Below are 23,036 nucleotides of genomic sequence, written 5' to 3'. Positions count from 1 at the left end.
TTAACACTTTCAGTGCCCATGACGTCATAGCTCGTTTTATCAGCCCAATGCCTGAATGCCCACGTTTATTAGCGTTTTATTTTTTTATTAGCGATCTGAATTCATATTTCATCAACCGAGTCTCCCGTTGGTACAGCAGCCCCTGTAGGAGCTCAGATGTGAAAAAACCACCCCCTATCGTCTATCCCTGTGTAACTGCAGGTCAGTCGCTTAGACTGACTGAATCGATTTTTCAGCTTGCGTATCTAGCGTGCATACGTACACATATACTATCGATAATCTTCGCGTTTATTTGAAAACGATTCATAAATAGGCCGAAAAATGACAACGTTTGTGTATTCTAGAATATTCCAGTAAACGTCTTTTATCATGGAATCTTTATATTTTCATTGAAAACAAGGGCTTTTCAAAATGCTATAAAACGAAAATGAACCGATAAAAAAACAATCCGCTTCGACAATGTTGACTGGAGATTAGACACAGCCATAATTTAAAACATAGATTAGGCGTTTTTAATACTAACATTGAAGTGGATGGTGGGCATTCAACCGGTAAATCAAGGTTAAGCTTGGGCTCTGAAAGTGTTAAGATTCCTCATTGAAATAAATATTTCCAGCCATGAGTATCGATTAACCTGAATGAGGAATACAAAGATTTGTTTTTATTATTTAATTAATATAAGTATCAACACAACGTCATGATATTCCTTCAACATCGACACAAAACATATGGAAATCAAACGTTAGACAAGAGAAATATCTTTAATTCAGACACTAATATTGAATTAACCTGTACGGCACTTTGTTAGAAGTAGAGCGTGACACGTTTGTCATAAAGCAGCTACTAGGAGTTGCAAAAAGCAAACAAGATCACTAAGAAGATATTCCTATGTAGTTATTCTAAATACTGGATCCGATTCTCTGCTAAATCAGACTAAATGATTTACAGCACAGACCGGAAGAGCCTAGGTTTACATGATTTTCCCAGGTAAAGTTTCAGTGAGTAGTATGTTAGCCAGTTAAAAGGAAGCAGGTGTTTTTCTTTCTTTCAAGAATTTAATTTTTGATGTTATATTTTGTGGTTATGGCTGATACTGAGGCAGGATCAGCAAAGAGTAAAAGAAGAAAAGACCAAAAAACAAAAAAACAAGCTACAAATAAAACGATAGGAGCACGAATCAAACCTAAGACAGTCATTGAACAGATAGAGAATTGCAGGATTTGAAAGGATAAAAAAACGATCCTGAATCAGCCCTCTTCCTCGACAGGTATAATGTAAAGCATCTGGGGCTAATGTGCACAAAATCAAAATGAAGGTTCCTAGTAGCGGCTTTAAAATATCAAACGGCGAAAAGCAAAGAGAAGGTTAGCATACTATACCTGGATAAAATAAAAAAAATTAAAGAAATACAGAACAACAAAAATAATACATTACATACATTTTCTTCCAATGGTAAAATAACTACATCAGAGAGCGGTTACACTCAGCAGCCTTTATGCCACAGCGATGACTCAGTCATACTTCATTGATAGGTGGTGAACGGATGGATGGATTGCATTCATGAATATTGGCAGGTACAAATTAACAAATGAACGAATTAACAAAACCAGTATGAAAGAATTAGTGGGCACAGGTTATAATGCCTAGATATCTGCAACACTATCAAGAGTATCACTTTTGAATCGCCAGACTTTCTTCATAGCAGCACCACGACGTCGCTACAAGCACAAGGCAGCTTGCCACAGAGCAGAGTCCTCGTTGGTTGTTTTTGTGCTCATATAGAGCTCCGCAGTGCCTGCTCCACCTCTCTGATCCCAGAAGAGTTCTCTCTATGGCTGTAGCCTCTGGTCAAATTTAAGATTAGCCACAATCATTTTACTATGCAACGCAGAAACCCACAGGTCACATAGATTGTAAAGTTTAGTCTATTAGTTTACTTAATACAACAGTTGGCCCAGAGTTGGCTGGATAGCTAATTTACTGCAGTCCCTGGGCAGGAAGACATTTTGCCAAGTTTACACATTTAATTTAATATATATATACATTAAACAGTTGCATACTATATTTAATTCAAAATTAACATAAGGGACCATTGGTTGTTGGGGTTAAACCTCAATTTATTTTTAAATAACCATTGCTTGGTTTAATCAAGATTGGAGATATGAGAGTTGTCTATGTTGTGTAGTAAAATGATTGTGGCCCATGTTCATTTCGAAACTCTAAACCTGTAAAGTACCTTTATTGACCATATTCACAGGGTGACCATTTTGCTCCTATGTCATGCTCGGGTTGGGATTCCTTTCCACCCATGTGTGAATATCGTATACATTTTTTGCATACACTGGCAGCTCACTTTTCCCCTTTTGTTAACTTATGTTAATTTTGGCCAGAGACACCAGAAATTCTTCCAGAACTAGAGAGCGGACTACGTTACCCTACTGGACTGACGAGTCATCTCTGGACTCACTAAAAACTTGGATTCTCCTGTACCGTGTCATGCACCACATCCAATAGGCGGTTAAGGCGGGCGTGACATCCAATGAGGTTAAGGTAGGGGTGGGTTTACACATGAGGAACCAACATTTTAGGAAGTCCACAGTCATCTCAGCATCCAAGCAGACTGCTGACCTTACGAAGTATCTTTCTGCTGTCCAATCACCAGTTGTCACCTAGATATGAGAGAGAGAGAGAGAGAGAGAGAGAGAGAGAGAGAGAGAGAGAGAGAGAGAGAGAGAGAGAGAGAGAGAGAGAGAGAGAGAGAGAGAGAGAGAGAGAGAGAGAGAGAGAGAAGAGTGAAAGAGACAGACAGGAAGTTAGTTTGTTGACATTTTAGTAGTTGCTGAAATCAAAGGTCACAGTTAATGGGCGGGTCATCTGGGGCATTACCAGGACTATTCTGAATGGAGGAAGAGGGGGTGAGAAGAGGATAGGACTATTCTGAATGGAGGAAGAGGGGGTGAGAAGAGGATAGGACTATTCTGAATGGAGGAAGAGGGGGTGAGAAGAGGATACGACTATTCCGAATGGAGGAAGAGGGGGTGAGAAGAGGATTGGACTATTCTGAATGGAGGAAGAGGGCGTGAGAAGAGGATTGGTCAGATATGACTGGAATGTGATCAGTGGCATGTGTGGGGGGCTTTCTTCAGCTTTCAATATGTCAGGCAGCCTTAGGCCATGGTTAGACTGGTGTTTTTGTGGCGTTTTTTTATACGTTTTTGAATACGTTTCATGTCCCTATTACACAGAAATGCGTTTTTTGGCGTTTTTGTGTGGATACGGCTGAAACGCTAAATCGTGTTTGCGTTTTGGAGAACCGCTAAAAAACGCGCCGACAACAGCGTGTAGTCTGCATGAGCCGTTGTTGCGAAAACGCCCATGCGCAGTAGATACCATCTGCGTGCCCTTCCGGTGACAACAGAGTGTGTGTGTGTGTCACCGTGTGTGTGTTTGGGACAGAGGCAGAGCTGTCCCAAATAGCTGCAGCTACCATGTGTTGTCAAGTTATTGTTATAAGGATCCCAGTCCAAGCTACAACAGTCTGCATTCCCTTAACAATTGTTTGTATTGAGCCGTATTGTATTGTACCCATATGCAATATGTTAAATAAAGTTTACATCCATTCATTCTGCTAGCATTACCGATTGCATGAGCAGCTGGCTAACGTGAGCTATCAGATCCTGTTAGCTCAAAGCTCCTCTTTCAACTTAACAAGCATTAAACAAAATGGCCCAGTCATCTATTCACCTTTGTTTAATACACACAGCGTTGTCTCTAATGTTATCTAACTACTGATAGCTCTCGATATCATCAGTTTGGTGCTGGCTAAATAGCGTGAGCTAACGTTAGCTTCTAGCCACAATGCTATACTGTTATAATGGCATACTCCATTGACGTTAGCATGCAGCTAACAATGCTACCGATCTTTTTTTAGACTAAACTATCCGCTCTTGGTGGTCACTTGTGTTGATGTTAGTTTTGTTTCATCAACAAATGACAGGCAGAACACACAGTGAATGTATCCGTTTTGTTTATTGCACTTTTATTAGGCTTTGCTGAAAAAGAATTGCTGCATTGAGTAAATAGGCAAGATGGTGGCGCCCATAGGCGTCTGCCTTGTTGACATTTTCTTTGCTGGAGCTACCAGGAAGTGTATTGGCACATTCAAGTTCTGATTGGTTGAAATTGCCTTCATGTTCACCACCTATTGCCACCTACTGCTTTGGCAGTGTACTACATCAGTGTGCTCAGGTGACAAAAACAAAACAAAAAACGAACGTGTGACTCGAGGCGCAGGACGTCGCGGCGAAACGCGTATGACAATGAAACGAAAATGAAACGAAAGGTGTAACCGCAGCCTTAGGCTAACGGGACTAAAACTAGAAGCTGTTGAGGGCCACGTCCCCCATGTAGGACAGCTCTGTTGAGGGCCACGTCCCCCATGTAGGACAGCTCTGTTGAGGGCCAAGTCCCCCATGTAGGACAGCTCTGTTGAGGGCCAAGTCCCCCATGTAGGACAGCTCTGTTGAGGGCCAAGTCCCCCATGTAGGACAGCTCTGTTGAGGGCCAAGTCTCCCATGTAGGACAGCTCTGTTGAGGGCCAAGTCCCCCATGTAGGACAGCTCTGTTGAGGGCCAAGTCCCCCATGTAGGACAGCTCTGTTGAGGGCCAAGTCTCCCATGTAGGACAGCTCTGTTGAGGGCCAAGTCCCCCATGTAGGACAGCTCTGTTGAGGGCCAAGTCCCCCATGTAGGCCAAGTCCCCCATGTAGGACAGCTCTGTTGAGGGCCAAGTCCCCCATGTAGGACAGCTCTGTTCTTACACAAGAGGCACACATGGTGTTCAGAGTAACAGGGAGACTAGAGCAGTACCTTGGCTGCTGCTATGATTAATCAGTCTGGATACAGGTGGGCAGGCAAAGGGTTGCCACAGACTATGGTTTCACACAGTTCATGTCACCTCGGACAAATTGCTCCGACTTACAAGTCTGTACAACTACAGACGACTAGCTCCTATAGACCTGTTCAAATTACTTAAATTGCTAGGAAAACAATGGGAAATACACTGGGGCAAACACTTTTTTTTAATGAAAAGGTCTGTAATGCAAAGAGAAAACTAATTGTAAATTAAGCAGTGCGTGTGCGGCAGAACAGTGTGGAGATTATACCAAGTTTTTTGCAGACCATATACCGTACTTTTCGCACTATAAGCCGCACCTGACTATAAGCCGCAGCAGCTAAATTGAATGATGTGTACATATATAAGCCGCACTGGACTATAAGCCGCAGGTGTTTTAATGTTTAATTACCATATGTAATTAGCATTGGGACAAGAATTAACTCATTTACAAGTTGTATTAAGTTTAGCAAATAAGGGAACAGATAAATAACATTTCAATGCAGTCAAAAAAGCAATATTTTGATTTTTACATTTTCGGGTTTGGTCACGTCGAGTCACATATAAGCCGCACCGTTATATAAGCCGCAGGGTCGAAAAATGGGGGAAAAAGCCGCGGCTTATAGTCCGAAAAGTACGGTAATTGCTCAGCAAAGAACAGAAACTGAGTAAAATTTCCCATTAGAGGAGCTCGTCATTCATAGTTGTACCAACATTTATTATGAAATGTGACGGAAGCATCACTAACTGCATAAGAGACTGCTAACTGTTCCAGCATGAGATAACAGCTCAAACACAAAAGGGCAAGTGCCAAATCCTTCTTATATAGGATACGCTACCCTTCTCTAAGTCAGGGGTTCTCAAACTTTTTTATACCATGACCCCATTTTATTTAGGATTTTTTTTGGCAACCCCACACTTAACACATTTGGTGCCATGCAGTATGCCCATCTTTACCACTCTCTGCCAGTGCTGTAAGCCTATGGAGTGGCTCACCTTCTTTGCAGGGCTATAACTTTTTAAATATTATAGCTATATCGACATTACTATGGCCCATTCAACATCGGGTATCTATCGTTCCGGATGTGGGAACGTTATATTTTTCCATTCATACATTGTCGTGTTAGTACCGTCGAGAATATAAGTATGTTTTTAGACTGTATTACAGGGCTGTACGTTAACTTTTTTTGCACATAGCACTGGTGCTACAGAGGTTGATAGTTTTGTAGCACATGCCAAAATCTTGTAGCACAAGTATAAAACGTGTTATATTTGTAACAGTCACAAATGTGCCTATTGTATTTGTGTTATTTAGTTGCAGTGCCATGTTTGGCTGTCATTTTCATGCTGACAAGTTGACGTCACACAGCCAGACACGTTACGTGTAAGGAATTATGGGATTTGGTGTTGGGTGTATGGACTCTACTAGGGGTGGGAATCACCAGTTTCATCACGATACGATATAGATTCTTTGGACAACGATACGATATTTGCCACAATACGATACAATGCAGGTGCCTGCAATCGATATGAGATGATATAAGCCCATTTAACACAATCAGTAACATTTAGATCAACTCAAAAGGTAACAAATATAATTTGGAAAAAAATTGTTTAGCTCTTCCAGACATTTAAATGAAAAACTAATTATTGTTTTTAATAAAATAGACCTCCTGTTCACTATAAAGTGCTACTTTTTTTTTTTTTTTTTTTTTTTATCTTTTCCCCCCTCCTTTTTCCCCCATCCCAATGTTAGTCGTTATGCGAATTCCCAATCCCCTTCCTGGTCGCTGCGCACTTACCCCCCACAGTCGGTCTGGGAGAGTGGAGGCTATCAAGTGCTTCCTCCGACACACGTCTAGCCAATCAACCGCTTCTTTTCACCTGGCAGCGCGGACTCTCACTGAGAGGGTGTAACGTGTGGAAGGATCACACTACCCCCCTTATGGCGCTTTTCCACTGCATGGTACCTACTCTACTCGCTTTAGGTACCTGGTACTTCGTTCCTTTTCCACTGCAGGTACTAAAATAAAGTACTCAGTTTGTCTCCGTGTGGGGAGGCGGGGCTGCTGGTGTACAGCTGAGAGCTACATAGCTCTGTGAGAGCTCCACCAGCATAGCTATGTCCGTGTCATGAGCTAGTAGGCGCAAGCCAGAGTAAAACAGTTTTCAATCAATCAATCAATAACAACATTAACGAGACTCTCGTTGTGTCTATTCTGATAACGCTAACGTTACCTCTCATTGTGTCTATTCTACAAGCGTTAACGTTAGCTAGGCTGTCTATGCTAACGTTAACGTTAGCATTAGGCTAACAAGCTGTAACGTTACCAGTCGCGTCTATTTGCTAACATTAGCATTAGGTAATAACCGGTTTAAAATGGATGGTGATTACCTCACGTTACCTAAACGTTACTCATACAAACAATCAATAGCGAGTTATATTGATCGCGCTATGTACGATAGCCATGCTAAAACGCTAGCACAACATTAGCACAACATAAGCTTAAGCCTTAACAAGTCAGCGATCTTTTTGCGAGACTAAACTCTCCGCTCGGTGGCAAATTGTGTTGATGTCGGTTTTGTTTAATCAATAAATGAGGCAGAATACATAGTGACTGTATTGTTTGTTTATTGAACTTGTGCCTGCTGCAACCATAATGAAATCCTATGAGAGAGATTCAAGATGGCGGCTTTCTCCAAACAGTGACGCGTCTCTTCTGACCAATCAGTGGTCTGCAGTTTTTCACGTGACTTTTGTGGTACCAGTTCTACTCGCTTGGCTCGCGCTAAGAACCTGGACAGAGCAGGGACTAAAATAGTACCCAGAAAGTACCCAAAAAGTACCTGGTACTTTGGTAATGGAAAACCGAAAATACAGAGTAGAGTAGAGTAGGTACCATGCAGTGGAAAAGCGCCATAAAGATCCTATCCGCGCTGAGCAGGTGCCCCGACCGAACTGTAGGAGTCGCTGTTTACAACATTTTATATGCATTTGACCCGTTGCGTAATAAAACAGCAGGGATTTATATATCGCACTGTACAGCCCTGCTGTATAGCAGTAATTCCTAGAACGCGCGCTATAGGCCCTGACGCGTATTATACATTATCGATTAGCGTTTCGCCCCTATACACGCTATATTAAACATTTCAAATGCATATGATCGCTATACATTATGCTCCATCATGCGTGAAGGAAAGGGGGGGGGGGTCGTTTATGATTCCTTGATTGTCACTAACGACTTTCTTTAGTAAGACACCATACGTTGATCGGACAGATTGCAATGAAATAAATGGACAATCGAGCTGGAAATAACGTTAGATTCATCTTACCTCTGGCCGATGCGTCTGCAGGAAAAAAATTAAATTATTTGACGCCGATCTGCTAGATCCATTTTCCGTTTGTATGATGCAATAAACGCCGAAAGCATATTGATTCTTGCGTCTCGAAAGCGATCCAATGCACTCGAGGTGTGTATATTGATTCACGTTACAAGATATCTCTGGCGGAGCTTTTTCCCAGATGCACCGAGCGCCACTTCTGGTTTAGAGTGGAGTGTAAGTCGCCCGAAATCCACCAGGCGGCGGTATTGAGGCGTTGCAATATCAGACAGGGTGAGCTGGCTCCCGGAGGCTTCCTGGATGAATTATGAATGCCAATAGCGCATAAACGAAATAACGATCATAAAAACGAGTTTACTCGTTGTTGGCACTCAACGCATGGCGGCCAATATTGTGTTAATGTATCGCCAAATTTTTATGTGGAAATAAGGAATAACAAAATAAAAGCACACGTTGTTGAACTTGATCATGCATGTATTAGAAAATGAAATTACAGCACAATGTTATCAATGAAATGAATGAAATCATCAACAAAAGCAACAAAATTGTTTCTGTATACACATTTATAAAACAAGGCATATTTTGCCAAAATATGTTGCCAGAACATTAAAAAATATAAAATGTGTTCACATGCGCTTTTCAATAATAAACTAAAACTAGACTTAGTGTGCTTGTACATTTGAACAGTTCCATGATATGTGGCTGCGTTGTGCTGAGAAAGAGGCAGAGATCTGTATTTATTTTGTATTAATGACGGTGACGAAAATCCAGCCTCACAGATGTATGTTGATGCAAAGGGGACACGCTTTCTCAGCGCAGCATTACACAGCACTGGGTACTCGTTCCGGTCACATATCCAGAACTTTGCGATGGCCTGTCCAGTGAACTTGACTTTCAGTAGCTCGAAGAAAGATCAATGCGTGCCTCCTGCTCAGACAGTGGGAGGCCTGTTGCGTCATGCGTAATGAACGGATCTTGGATCCATTTGTCCAAATTGTCAGTGCTCTGTTTCGGGAAAATAGTTCAAAGATTGTTCAATGAGCCATTCTATGTGGCTACAGATGATGGGCTTCAAATCATTTTGTGCTACACTCCGTTCCTCCAAAAAGCCATCAAGCAGAGTAAATACCCACAAAACTGATGATTATCCCGGAGTGCCACAAACAGATTTTTTTTTTAATATCCATTTTAGCTGTGAGTCCAAACAGGTCTGTGTCCCAACCTTGTAGTCCGAGATTCAACGTATTGAGGCTCCGCGACTATATACCTGTGCAGGATTTAGTGAGATGTGTATCCTAAACGTTCGGCAACCCTCATATGGGCCGTCACACACACTTGCGCACGTCGCAGCACTTTGCGCTGCACGATTATACCTGCGCAGGGTAGTGAGATGTGTATTGGAATACTGTGTGGCCTCCGTGAAGAAGGGGGCGAGACATGGCAAATACACACAGCTGCCAGGTGGAAAAATCAATCCGAGTTGGGCTCGTCGGTTTTTTGCTTAATCTTTTCTTTTAGTTGCCAATGCACTCGCGACCCGTAGTTTGAGAACCGCTGCTCTAAGGAGTAGTATTCAACAGAGGCACTTCAATGTAGGGCTGGGTTTAATCAAATTATTCTCCCTAAACTTTCAGAGGATGACGCTAAACAGTTAGAAATACCGATCACACTAGAGGAACTCAAGAAGGCCATAACCGCAATGAAAAGTGGTAAGGCTCCTGGAAGAGACGGTTTCCCATCAGAAATGTACCTTTCTTGTTGGGACATAATTGGCCCCTTATTACTAAATATGATCTTATACTCAGTCAAGGAGGGGAACTTCCATAAAATTGACAATATTGCACTCATAACAGTCCTCCTTAAAAAAGACAAAGACCCCAACGAGTGCGGTAGTTATAGACCTTTAAGCCTCCTCGGAACAGATATCAAACCGTACTCTAAGGTATTAGCCATCAGATTACAAAAGCATATGACGTCTTTAGTTCACCCGGACCAAACTGGCTTCATAGGAGGCCGCCTGATCACTGAGAACATAAGACGTATACTGCACGTACTTGATGCCGACAAGGAGGACACCATACCTAAGGCGATGCTGTCCCTGGATGCTATGAAGGCCTTTGACAGGCTGGAATGGTCGTATCTGTGGGCAGTGCTAGAAAGGATGGGGTTAGGAAAAGGATTCATCGATATGATTAAAGTATTATACAAAGACCCATCGGCCATGATTACAACAGGCACAATCATCTCCGAAATATTTCCGGTATCACGCTCTGCCAGACAGGGTTGTCCTCTTAGTCCCGGACTGTTCAATCTATCATTAGAGCCTTTAGCACAATATATAAGACAATCCCAATCCATAGAACCTATCGTAATCAAGGGCACACAACAAAAAAAAAATGTATATGCGGACGATGTAATATTGTTCATGAAAAACCCCAACACCACATTGCCTCATCTGCTCAAGTTGATTGAGGACTTTGGTGATTTATCGGGATTTAAGATAAATTGGCCGAAGTCGGCTTTCCTTCCACTTAACACCCCTGCAAAAAAAGATACAACCCTCCCAGGACAGATACCGATGGTAAAACATTTCAGATGCTTGGGAGTGGAAATATTCCCTACCATAAGACAAACGGTGAAGCACAACTACACAAAAATCCAAAACAAAATCAAAGACGACCTTGATAGATGGGCAAAACTTAAAAACACAGTACAAGCACGGATATCAATAGTTAAGATGGATGTACTACCTAAAATCAACTTCTGTTCAATGCTACCGTTACCCCCTCCAGAGGGTTACTGGAAAAGATTACACTCCTCCACATACAAATTTATTTGGAATAACAAACCACCACGTATAAAAAGATCCACCGCACAGAGAAATAAAGCAGATGGTGGCATGGCATTTCCAGATTTTTTTCTATATTTTAAGGCGTACTCATTAAGTCCATTGACAACATGGTTTGACTCCCAAGCATTAGCATCCTGGAGAAAAATAGAAGAAAACATAGTAGCCCCACATAGACTGAAGGACATAGCATACACTAAACTACCAATCAAGCACTGTGAACGAAAATTTGGCCCCATAATTACTCATGCGATCCGGATATGGCGTGAATCACAAAAAAAAAATCCTAACCCACAAAAATGGCACAATCATACTCCCTTATTCAATAACAATGCTCTCTTAATTGGAAAACGACCTATAAGATTCCCTATGGGAAGAGCAAGGCATACACTCATTAGGGGATGTTTTTAACAAACAGGGTTTTTGTAGTGATAAAGAAATACGCAAAAAATGTTATCTCACCAAGTCCACATGGCTTTTTCACAAACAGTTAGAGCTATGTTTGAAGTCTCACGGTGTTCCATTAGACAGACCAATTGAACACCACAGATACCACAAATTCTTCTACGCAAGAGAGACATCGAGAGGTTTTGTTTCAGAATTTTATCATCAATTACTAACGTCCTCGTATGAAACCCTCCAACTTGACTCTGTCTGGAGGAGGGATATACCAGACCTGGAAAATGACTTTGATTGGCAAGGAGCCTGGGCAAATGTCCGACTTACATCAAGGAACCCGGATCATCAACAAATCAATCTTAACTATATTCACAGGACATACTTGACTCCTATAAGACTGTGCCGAATGGGGCTCAAACAAGATTCCAAATGCACCCAATGTACAAATGGGGACGAAGGGACATTTATGCACATGTATTGGGACTGCTCACCAGTTAAGGCATTCTGGAAAGATGTGACCCAACAAATATCAAAACTCGTATCTTGGAATATACCTGTACACCCCTCGGTATTGCTGTTGAATGATGTTTTTTAGTTTGCAGTGAATCCACAGCTAAAGAGATTGGTTTTATCGGGTATCACAGTAGCCAAAAAGCTGATCGCATCACGCTGGTTTCAACCGGAAAAAATGTGCCGTAAAGTTTGGTTTCTTACATATCTCGATGTAATTTACCATGAAATATCTACAGCAAGAATTCTGGGTCTCAATGAATCCAAAATGTCAATGTGGTTAGAAGTGGTGGAGAGAATAAAAGCTAGCTTATAATGGTAGTGTCTGGTTAGGTGCGAGGGATAGTGGAGGTACTTCTCAAGGTGGGGTCCGGGAGGGGGGGGTTCGAGCTGAGCATATGTGTGTAGGTTTTTTTTTTAGATAACAGGTATTATGGGTATATCTTATATAAGACAACTAACTAAAAGGTGATCTCATTGGATGTGTCCTGACAATTAATGCTTGTATATCTTATCGTGTGTTGTCATGTTTGTTTATATGTTTGTTTAAAAAATAATAAAAAAATAAAATACAATGTAGGGCTGGGCGATATGGAAAAAAATCATATCGCGATAACGATATGATAATTTTATTTTATTTCTCGATATCGATAATTATCGAATTGTTATAAGTATAAATTTTTTTTTTTTTTTTTTTTTTTTTTTTTAACAACAGATGTATGTTTATTTTGCAGCAATTCTTTGTCATTGCCGCCATCTTTAGTGTTACATCCCCTCACACTCCAGTTCTCAGGCTGCAGCTGGTTTAAAAGCTAAAGTAAACCGGCTTCTCTGCTGGCTGTGGCTCCAGAGGAGTTGAACAGTTCTGGCTCTGCTAGTTTATTTTCGATCTTTTGGCGCTTTTTTGGTGGACAAACCACCGCACATGTGCACCGTGACTCGTGACTGGAGACTAGTTCTGCTAGCACACATAGCCTACTGTGTACAGACGGTTTCAAACTGTATTTTAAATTAGAAAGCAAACAAAATAAATGGACAAGAGAAAAAGAAATCTGAATTTGGTCAGTATTGTCATTTGAACAAGCAAAGCCATTACTTTAAGTTGCAGGCAAGAAATACAAGTCTGTCCACCGTCTCTGGTTTTAAAACTGCCATGTTGCAAAAAAAAAAAAAAAAAAAAAAACGATTTTTCGATTTCTTTTTTCGATATTCGATATCGATTATTAAAATATATCGCGATATTTATCGTTATCGTTATATCGCCCAGCCCTACTTCAATGGCTCTAATCATTTGTACATCATCTGAGGTATTACAAGATTGTGGCTTACCGACAATATTGTTGTGGTTGTTCTGCCGTCTCATTGGCCCCATGCGGTTACCGGGGTGATTTGGGGGGCGGTTACCGGGGTGATTGGGAGGGCGGTTACCGGGGGGATTGGGAGGGCGGTTACCCCTGGGAGGGCGGTTGTTCCTCTGCGGTGGGCCGGGGTTCTGTCTGAAGGGACCTCCTCTCCTTGGACCCTTTGGGGAGAGAGAGTAAAGATATGGATCAGTTTGACGTAGAGGGGAAAATCAACAACCAGAAGACATTTCAGTGCATGATTCCCAATCTTGATCAACAGACACCACCACTATGTAGCTTTTACTACAGACACATGGATCTATAGGGCAGAGTTACCATGTTGTACAAAGAGGCATGGACAAAAACATGTATGAGTGTTTATGTTTCTCATGCTAACTGTGATGAACGAATCTTTTTGGCCAAAGAAATTAAAAGCATATCAGAATTGACCCATCCCAAGGTCCGCCCTCTTTGAGTGTTGGCTTCCCTCTGAGCAACAGTTGCAATTGGAGGATCAAGAAAAGAGGGCAAGGCAATGGTAATTCTGCCCTTCTCTGCAAACAGGATATGAACTACAGTAAGTTCCATCCCTGACACTCACCGTGCCTCCTGTCCATCTCCTGCCCTGCTCTGGTCCTCCCTGCTCCCCAGGAGTCATGTCATCATCATCATACTCCTCACTAGCAGGGAAAGAGAGTTGGTCAAACATGGTAGGCACCTTTACATTTTATAAAGAGAAATATTCAGAGTTAAAGGAACACTTCACCCCAAAAATAATAATAATTCATTTTATTTGTATAGCGCTTTTCAATTACCCAAAGACGCTGACAATAGGCAAAACAAAGAACAGAGAAACATAGAACCACAGGGAAACAAGGAACAGGATGAATACACAAAAACATAAAACCGCAAGTAACAAACAACAAATACAGAAGCCAGTAGGGGAGACAATCAGGGAAGTAAGTAAGGGAAACCGAGGGGAGGGAGGGAGGGGCAGGAGACGGAGAGAAAGTAAGGAAGGGGAAAGGGAGGTGGTAGGTTGGAGGAGGGTGGTTATGGGTAGGGAAGGTTGAATGCTTGGGAGAACAGGTAGGTTTTGAGCTGGGATTTAAAGGTGGAGAGTGAGGGAGAGTCTCCGATGGTCTGAGGGAGGGTGTTCCAGAGTCGGGGTGCAGCTCGTGAGAATGCCCGGTCTGCGAAACTCTTTAGTTTGGATGATGAGACGGTGAGGGAAGCAGTGGAAGGGACGGGAGGGATGGAGAAGGTCAGTCAGATAGGAAGGGGGGGGGGGGGGGGGCAGGCTATAGAGGGCTTTGACGGTGAGGAGTAGTAATTTGAAATATATATCATGAAATATATCATTTGTACATCAATTAGTCATATGCTCAGAACTTCACAAACAAATGCATTTTACAGAAATGTTTTAGCAGAAATGCATGCATTTGGGTAGGACTGAGCATATGACTGAATAAATGAGACTTGGATTATACTGCTCAATGTGTTTTGAGAGTATGTAAATGGATGTTTTGATATAGTTTTGCTGTTGTTAAATTTGGACTCCATTGACTTCAATTCCTCAAGTACGTGGAGGCGTGCGAGAGAAAATAAAATCACCCGGAATTCAAGGCAATACAGTGCGAGTAAGTGATATACAAATTGTAGTCTCACCTCCCGCGGCCCAGGGGGTGCTGTGACAGACTTCCTCCAGGTATGGTAACCTTCACCCCCTCTAGCCTCTCCTGCCTCCTGCGCTCCAGGTCGTGCCTCAGGTCCCCTGGGTCTCGCAGCAGATCCTGGCCAGGAGACTGCTAGCAGACAGTCAATACCATCAATCAAGGCGCCAACCTTTCCACCAATCTACCTTTTTGTCTATATACACAGCCATCAATCAACCAATCAATTAATTTCATCTTAGCAATTGGAAATTAATATACCAATTATCAGGTTAGGAAACTGAAATGATGAATATGAAAAAGAAATCTTTGTAATACTTTTAGGAAAATGTTGTACCTCCATGCGTCCCAATCGAGAAAACAGTGGTTCGTGGTCAGGCAATGCATTCATATTCATGTTGAAGCGTCTGGAGCGAGGGAACAAGAAAGAAAGCGAGAAATAAATAAATAAAATATATAAACACCATGAAACCTAAGACCTTTATTCCTCATATAAAAAAAGGTATCAGCTAAATGTCCCCAATGCTAAAACCATCAAGAGCCATGTGTAAACATGTCAGAAGTCAATGCCAAACCACTTAACTTTTCTTGATCAATTTCGTTGACACCACAAAGAAATATATTTGATGTCTCAGAGATATATATATATTTATTTTATTATCAAATTATTTTGTCAAATGAGCCCAAACTAACGGTAAAAATCTACACTGTTCAGTAAAAGAGATATATATCGGATCAGTACTCCGTATCAGACTATACTTCAGTACTCGGAATCGGTATCGGCCGATCAAGTGACCCGTCTCAAAACCTGTCCCTCTTTTCTTGATCCTCAGCGAGTTCAGAGAGAGAGAGAGGTCATTAATCGGCACGCAAGAGATGCATGCATGCGATTCGTCTCTGCGATTAACGCATCCAGTCGTCCTAACCCCCCAAGGGCAGCCGGGAGCAGACAGGCGTCAACGTGAGCCGCGCCAGGGGACCAATCCAAGTGCTCCTGTCCGTCTTCGTCAAGGACGCCACAGCGTTAGCGATCTTGTTGTTGTGCATGTTTTTCCATTGGGTTTATCTTATCGGGGGGAAACCCGTGCGAGCACGGGGAGAACATGCAAACTCCACACAAAAAGGCCTGGGAGATACCCCACCCGGGTAACTGGCATCATGGAAACCTGGTCCCCAAGCGGGAATCGAACCCTGGACCTTCTTGCTGTGAGGCGACAGTGTTAACCACTACACCACCGTGCCGCTTATGGAGTTGTGATTGGAGGATCAAGAAAAGAGAGGCAGGGTTTCGGGAGGCTAGGTGGTGCAGTGGGCAAGGCACTCACCACCAATGCTGGGTTCGAGGCCAGCTCTCCATATTGTTTTCAGTTTGGCTGGTCGTCCGTACTAATACAATTGGCAGTATTAGAGGGTGGGAAAACTGATGGGTGGGGATCGGACATTGTGGACAGCGACTCCTACAGGTCGGTTGGTGCGCCTGCGCAGTAGAATCAAGAAGCGACGGGGGCGGCGTCCCTCCAAAGCGCAGACCCCTGACGCTGAAAGATCGCGCTGCGCAGGTGAAAAGATGCGACGGCTGCTACCTCGAGTATCGGAGGGGACTCGTGCTATGTATGGCTTCGTCCACATTGCAGCCGGCTTGTGGGAGGCAAGAAACAGCGTTCGAGAGGGGAGGGTTGAATTGGACGATACGAAAATTGGGATGGGAGAAAATAGAAAAATGGGAGAAAAAGTGGACCAAAAAAAAAGAGATAGATCCATTTCAGTGTAGCTGGGTGGTGCCGTTAAGGTGTACCTGTTCAAGGTGTACCTGTTCAAAGAGGGCCTTTCTTCCACCACCTCCTTCTCCTCCACCTGCTCGTCCTCCTCGTCCTCCTCCTCCTCCTCATCATCCTCGTCCTCCTCAAGGGAACCTCCCCCTTGGGGTTCTGCGAAACGCTCATTCAGGCTGATACCATCACCTCTGAAATAGTACTCTGTGACGATGGAGAGAACACAAGCATGGGCTGCTAGAGGACACCAACCTTTACTCAGAATGATGCAGAAATCACGTGTCGTTTTTTTCCTTTTTACCACATTTCCCAATTTGAGACCAGGAAGTTATCAAATTACTTGCCTCTTACTTTTCCACTCTTTCAATGACCTCTACAGGAATCATAAAAATACTTGTTTATGTGTAACCTTGTGCTGACCTTTGACCTGGTGCACCAGCTGGATGATTTCCTGGGCAAATGTCCCAGTGTGCGTGGTGCTCTCCCGATAGGTCCCAGAGTGCTCCAGCATGGGCAGGAAGTCCAGCCGCTGACGGCCCACATTGACCAGGTCGAGAGACAACTGTCTGTCTGTGGAGTAACACAGCTTGCTGCTGCAGAGGAGGGAGATGATTATTAAAGTGAAAAGACAATGTTTAATTAATATTCATAGCATGGCTGCTACTAATGTTTAAGTAAGTAATTGATTCATCAAACAATTATTTTATCAGGGGCGGTCAGGTGGCGTAGCGGAGATTGTGCTCATCACCAATGCAAGAGGCTGGGGTCTCGACTCCCGGAGAGTCAGCATTGCCTTGGCTTGGGCTGATCGCTATACTAACTCGTTTGGCTGAGTTAGGGGGAGGGAAGCAGTGGGTGGGTCCTGGGCGTTGTGGACAGCGACCCCTACAGTTCGGTCGGGCCGCCTGCACAGCGAGGGTAGGATCTGGAGAAAGGTAGTGTGACCTTCCACACGTTACACTCGCCCGGTGAGAATCTGTGCTGCCAGGCTGGCTGCCGGCTGGCTGCACATGTGTCGGAGGAAAACATGTGACAGTCTCCGGCCTCCCGGACCAACAGTAGGGGGGGGGGGTGCGCAACAACCAGGAAGGGGGTTGGGAATTGGCATAACGACTAACAGTGGGATGGGAGAAAAATCGGAAAAAGGAGGGGGAAAAAAGATAATAGAAAAAAGAAAAAATTATTTCATCAATCAGTGCATCTAAATTATAAGTGTTTCTTCCCATTAATGCACACGGAAATCAAGCAACTTTAACAGGCAATCTTTTAACAATCTTAGTGCTTCTGAATTAAATAATTATTTAGTATTTCCATCAGACTACACACTTTGGAATATAAAACACCAATTAAATGTTTTGATTGTGGTCAATCTATGTGGTCAATCTTTTTTGTAAGCAATAAATTTTATCAACGATGACACCCTTAATCCGGAGCATGTTATGCTTCTGGTTTGTCATGTTTCCAAATGAAACAGGATGTTTGGGCAGGATGTAACATCAGAAGGGATTTGATTAGAGCATTAACAATTAGGTAACAATGTTTACGTCTTCAATCTATTGTTGAGGACCATCAAGTTTTACATGGTGGGATTGAGACTGTGGAAATTATCATTATTGGATTATTTATATACATCCATCATTTCTGACTTGATGTGGTCTTGAATAAAGAATATAGATCAACGACTATATATTTGAGCCATAGACCAAACTGCACTACATTAAACTGTATCTAATCATGGCACTACCATAGTTTGACAACAGCATTTGGTACCCATCATATGTAAGTGAATTAGATCAATAAACACAAACCACTTAATTACCTTACCGAACAAACTTACCTTCAATATAAGCCTTTGGGGACAGTGACTACCTACAATGACTACACCGTCTTAGGGGATCAATAAAGGAATATCTTATCTCAGATCATATACATAGGGACATGAAACCTTTTGAAGGACTTAAATTAAATCAAATTATTATAATTATTCTTTTTTATATATATAATTTGAGTAGAGTCCCTTCCTGTGATTATGACAAGTTAACGCAAAGGTGGGTGAAAGTTCACGCTTCTTTCCTCCGTTGCCGTCCACCTTGTCCTTCTCCATTAACTTCATCACATTTGATTCTGTTGGATTTTGAGGTTCACCCATATTCAACTGAACAACAGGGGGTCTTTGCTCAAGCTTAATTTACCTCGTTCCCAGAGACATGCATATCAAGAAACGTCTGTAAATACGCCATGCACGGTGTGTGATGTTTGATCCAATAATTCAAAGACTCTTGTTATTGTGTGGCCACAGTTGAGGTTTGCAGGGGCCACCTTGTGTCTCTCGTTCATGAATATTCAGCCCAGCGCAGCACGAATAAGGGTGTGGGTTTTTTAGTCATCTTTGGATCCATGAGGTTTTGAGTGAGAACCAACCAATTTCTCCCATCTTCCTGAACCAGATGTACTGCTAGTTCTGTAGATCAGACAGTAGTCAGAGTAAGGTTCTCATGATGACATACTTTTGACCGTCAATAGGAAGGTCTCATCCTGCAAACAGCAGTCCAATGTGGCATTCCAGTCAGGAGGAAAGGGATTTTGGTCTTCCAAGTTCAGGTTCCTTTAACGACCACACAACCAATGTTGGTGGAATTTGCCTTCAGTATAATGTTAGCATGGTAGACATGGTCACTCAATACAAGACCTCTTCACTGACGATCACCGTTCTTCCAAATGTTCTCTTCCTCTTCATCATCAGAAATCCACAGCCTTCCAGCATTTCCCCATGAGAGATTCTGAGTCTTGACTTGCATGGTTAGAAACATAATCATGTTTTGATGTGGCTACGGCCTGTGTTCTTTGTACAGGGTTACAATCCAATATTGGCCCTCACTCTGGTATATAGAACGTTTTTCATATCAGTTCTTCAGTGTCCGTTTCCCATTTATTTTCAAATGAAGTGATGCAGCAAAAGCAAGGCCAGCAGCACATCCAAACGTGTTTGGTTAAGTACCAACATCTCATACAATGACTCTTGCTGGCGACTTAATGCCATTCAGGTGAAGTTCTGGAATGTCTTTGTGTGAAACAATCTCCATCAATGGTATATCTGGTCTTGATGTGATTGGATTTTTCTAGTTTCGTTTCCATGCAGGCCTTTTGAAATGTCTTTTCCCTTCGAGATTCTTGTGAGCTTCAGAGGTGTTGGGTAGTTTCTTCATCCATGAGAGATGAAGAGATGAGAGAAACATTTTAATGAATGGTGGAAGGCAAATAGCTGGAGGCAGCTTGTGTTGACTTGAGGTTCTGCTCACAAGCAGTACGAGGACACTCATCCCATGAAGGGTTAAGTAACCCATCATCCAAACCGCAGCAGGAGATTTGGTGCCGTGGGAATCCTGCGCTGTAGAGTGTATTCTTCCTGTACTGAAATGGAAAGTTTAACGCCGAAGGGGGCTTTGTTTTTACTTGAAGCAAGCCGATCCAAAAACGTCTCAAAGTTTGGAATTTTTCAAATACAATATCTGCAGACAACTTAGAAAAAAAAGAGTCCCGCATCTCCTCCCAAACAAGCCCCTGGTGTTTTGGTGGACGTATCCTCACGGTCAGCCTTTAGCTCAATGAAGTTAGTAACACCAATCGGTCATTGGCCAGTGTGATATGTTGAGGGAAAGGAACCATTACCCGGCTCAATACTCCTGGCTTCAAAAGGTTATTGAGGGCTCCCTCGTGGCGCACCGCATAGTGCCTCGCACACCTACGCGGCCGTCCCGGGTTCGACTCCTGCTCCCGGGGGATAATTTGTCGCATGTCTTCCCCACTTCTTCTCCCATTCTCCCTCCCCTGTCGGTCATGTCTGACCATGAAAAAAGCTGGAAAAACACTAAAATAAATCTTTAAAAAAAAAGTTATTGAATTCTCATTCAAAGTCTGTTAATTTATGCAACTAATAATGGTTTCTTGATGATGGATCATATCTTGTATCATATCTTGTCTCCTAAATGAGTTGTCGTTGTGATTTTCAGTCCTCTGGTTTCGCAGTAGTCCCTCCATCTTTTCTTCACGCACAGTAATGCTTGAGATGTGACTCTTCTGTGGTTCTGAGGCATCCATCTCTTGACAACTTTACATACAAGTCCTTCATTGGTAAGGCCAGGCCCACTGGCTTGGTTGTATATTAAACAAGATATGACGAGATGGAGGACGGTGAACCAGTTGGTAGTGATCCAGCCCAAACAAAATAATCTTCACGTCAAATGGTTTCTTGATTAGCCCAGTTCCTTCCAGGGGGGGTTCTTCAAGCTACTATCTTTAGAGTAATGTATTTTGCCACACATTTGTGTAGAATAATGTAGTCCAAAATGCTTCTCTTGAAGGACGATTCCAGTGTTATCTGCTGTATCTTGTGGGGTCAAACAAAAAGGGGATAGACATGTTTGACAAAATATCCTCACTACGTCCCGGTGGCTGTTCAGCAATGCATATTTTTTAACTAAATGAGAATAGATTTCTTCAGGTAATATGATCCTTTTCTTGTCCTGGTACGTCTTTGGTCTGGGAAGAGGCATTGGGGGAATAATGGCCTGTGCTGCTATTCTTGAAACACCAGACATCCAGAAGCAACGGTGCTCCACAATCTGAGTTAATTGATGAAAACACACTGAAGTTATGTAGTCTCTCTTGTCTTGGTCTTGTGAAATGTGGTGGTTTCCCCCCCGCCTCCACTCCTTTCAACAATCAAATCAACATCCAATCTTCAACAGGGCCTCTTCTGAAGTCTTCCTGCTGCAGCTCTCAGTGAGCTGTGGAAGAAAAGCGTGAACTTTCACCCTTCACCCTTGATTTTTTTTTAGGAGAGATAAAAATACTGTACCTGTTTTGGTTTGTGGGTCGCTTCATGTCCACTTTAATGCTCAGTGTCTCTTCCGTTACAACTTTCATTTCACTGGTGTTCTGTTGATGGCTCCACCTCTCCCTGTGATGGGACATTCCCGGTCCCATGCCATCCCTTGGTGGACGTTGGCCCATCATGCCAGGTCTGTGGCCTTCCCGCTGAGGAAGTACCGGTTTTTTTCCTGCCCAGCGGGGCTCCCCCTCACGGAGCTCCACATCCCAGTTTTCCTCCCTGGGTTGGAATCCTGGTTGTTTCTGTGGAGGACCTTGGCGTCCCTGTGGGAACTGTTGTGAGCGAGGATGGCTCCCGGAAGGACCCATTTCCATCCTTCCTCCCTGACCAGGGTTCCTCCTGCCTTTGGCTGGACCCGGGCTGCCCTTTCCCCTGTGGTTCAGCGGACCACCTCGACCAGGGAAGTTCATCGGGCTGGTTCCGTCTTGCCGGATGGGGCTCCTTCTCGGCTCGCGGCCAAAGTCTCGCCTGGTGTCGAGAACAGGCCGGCCTCTGGTCTCCTCTCTGGTATCAGACCTACTGTTTGACTTCCTGACGCGCTCCTGTGAAGGACCCATCTGACGTGGGTGAATCTCTCGCTCGCAGTCGGGGCCACGGCTTCTCATATCGTCGAGCTTTTCCCACTGTGGCGGTCCTCTGCTGTCCATGTTGCCATGATCATGTTCAACAATAAGTGTTCCAGAGGCCCGACTCGCCCTGTGGGGGAAGCCTCCCTGGGGGCCCCTATGCTCCCCAGGACCTCCTCCAAAACCATCCGTGGGCCTCTCCAGCGAACGATGGCGCTCCCTAAATGCTTCCTCCTTCCTGTACCTGTGTGTCGACATAAGAGCAGGTGAGATGGTTCAGAAATTACATGTGAAATTATCACTTCTGTTAGTATAAATTGGAGATTTTAGCTTCGCAATTATTTAATTTTTTATATTACATTCCCCTCCTCTTTTTACCATATATATACTTGCTGATAAACAGACATGGATTGTTTGCCATTAAAACTAACACTGTATAAACCAATATAAATTTGGATTCATCACTGATTTAAACTTTGCATCTACAGTATGAGTGAGATAATAGAACTGGAAAGGGAGAACATGGTGTATTTAAGACATGCAACTATATCGTGTATAGTGTTTCAAACTATGTTTAAAGGTTAGGAAAGACAAAGGACAGTGGAACATGGAAAAGACAGGTCTTCCTCTTCATTAATCTTCTCTTTTGTTGTGAAAGTGCCACAGGTTGCACTGCTCAAATTTACCCAGGGTGCAAAGCATCATCAATTTGTCTCCTCTGGCTGTCCAAGTAGGGGCTCCTCTCATGATGCAGGTCCTCCCTTTGTCTTTCTCTGTATGGAGCCTGTGTGTCTCCCCT

At 43.1% G+C, this 23,036-nt stretch overlaps 1 protein-coding gene across 4 annotated transcripts; it reads right to left on the bottom strand.

The window, feature by feature from the left end:
- Positions 1–687: 687 nt before the first annotated feature.
- On the bottom strand, positions 688–23,028 carry LOC311238244 (uncharacterized protein). Of its 4 annotated transcripts, none has more exons than XM_084326267.1 (10): positions 22,924–23,028; positions 21,639–22,481; positions 17,201–17,373; positions 16,819–16,984; positions 15,346–15,415; positions 15,004–15,143; positions 13,937–14,015; positions 13,322–13,514; positions 10,317–10,387; positions 688–2,669 (listed from the first exon to the last, which is right to left on the bottom strand). In XM_084326267.1, exons 2-9 carry the CDS (start codon positions 22,316–22,318, stop codon positions 10,341–10,343), a joined length of 1,548 nt encoding a protein of 515 aa, XP_084182393.1. In that variant the 5' UTR covers positions 22,319–22,481; positions 22,924–23,028; the 3' UTR covers positions 688–2,669; positions 10,317–10,340. The 4 variants fall into 4 exon arrangements, with proteins under 4 accessions (XP_084182393.1, XP_084182394.1, XP_084182395.1 ...); XM_084326268.1 differs by having other exon boundaries at positions 15,004–15,140; XM_084326269.1 differs by having other exon boundaries at positions 17,201–17,370.
- Positions 23,029–23,036: the final 8 nt, after the last annotated feature.

Source organism: Notolepis coatsorum (assembly GCF_963971535.1).
Source record: "Notolepis coatsorum genome assembly, chromosome: 12".
NCBI lineage: Eukaryota > Metazoa > Chordata > Actinopteri > Aulopiformes > Paralepididae > Notolepis > Notolepis coatsorum.
Note: the sequence above shows the minus strand (reverse complement) of the source record. Positions and strands in the feature narration are given on the sequence as shown.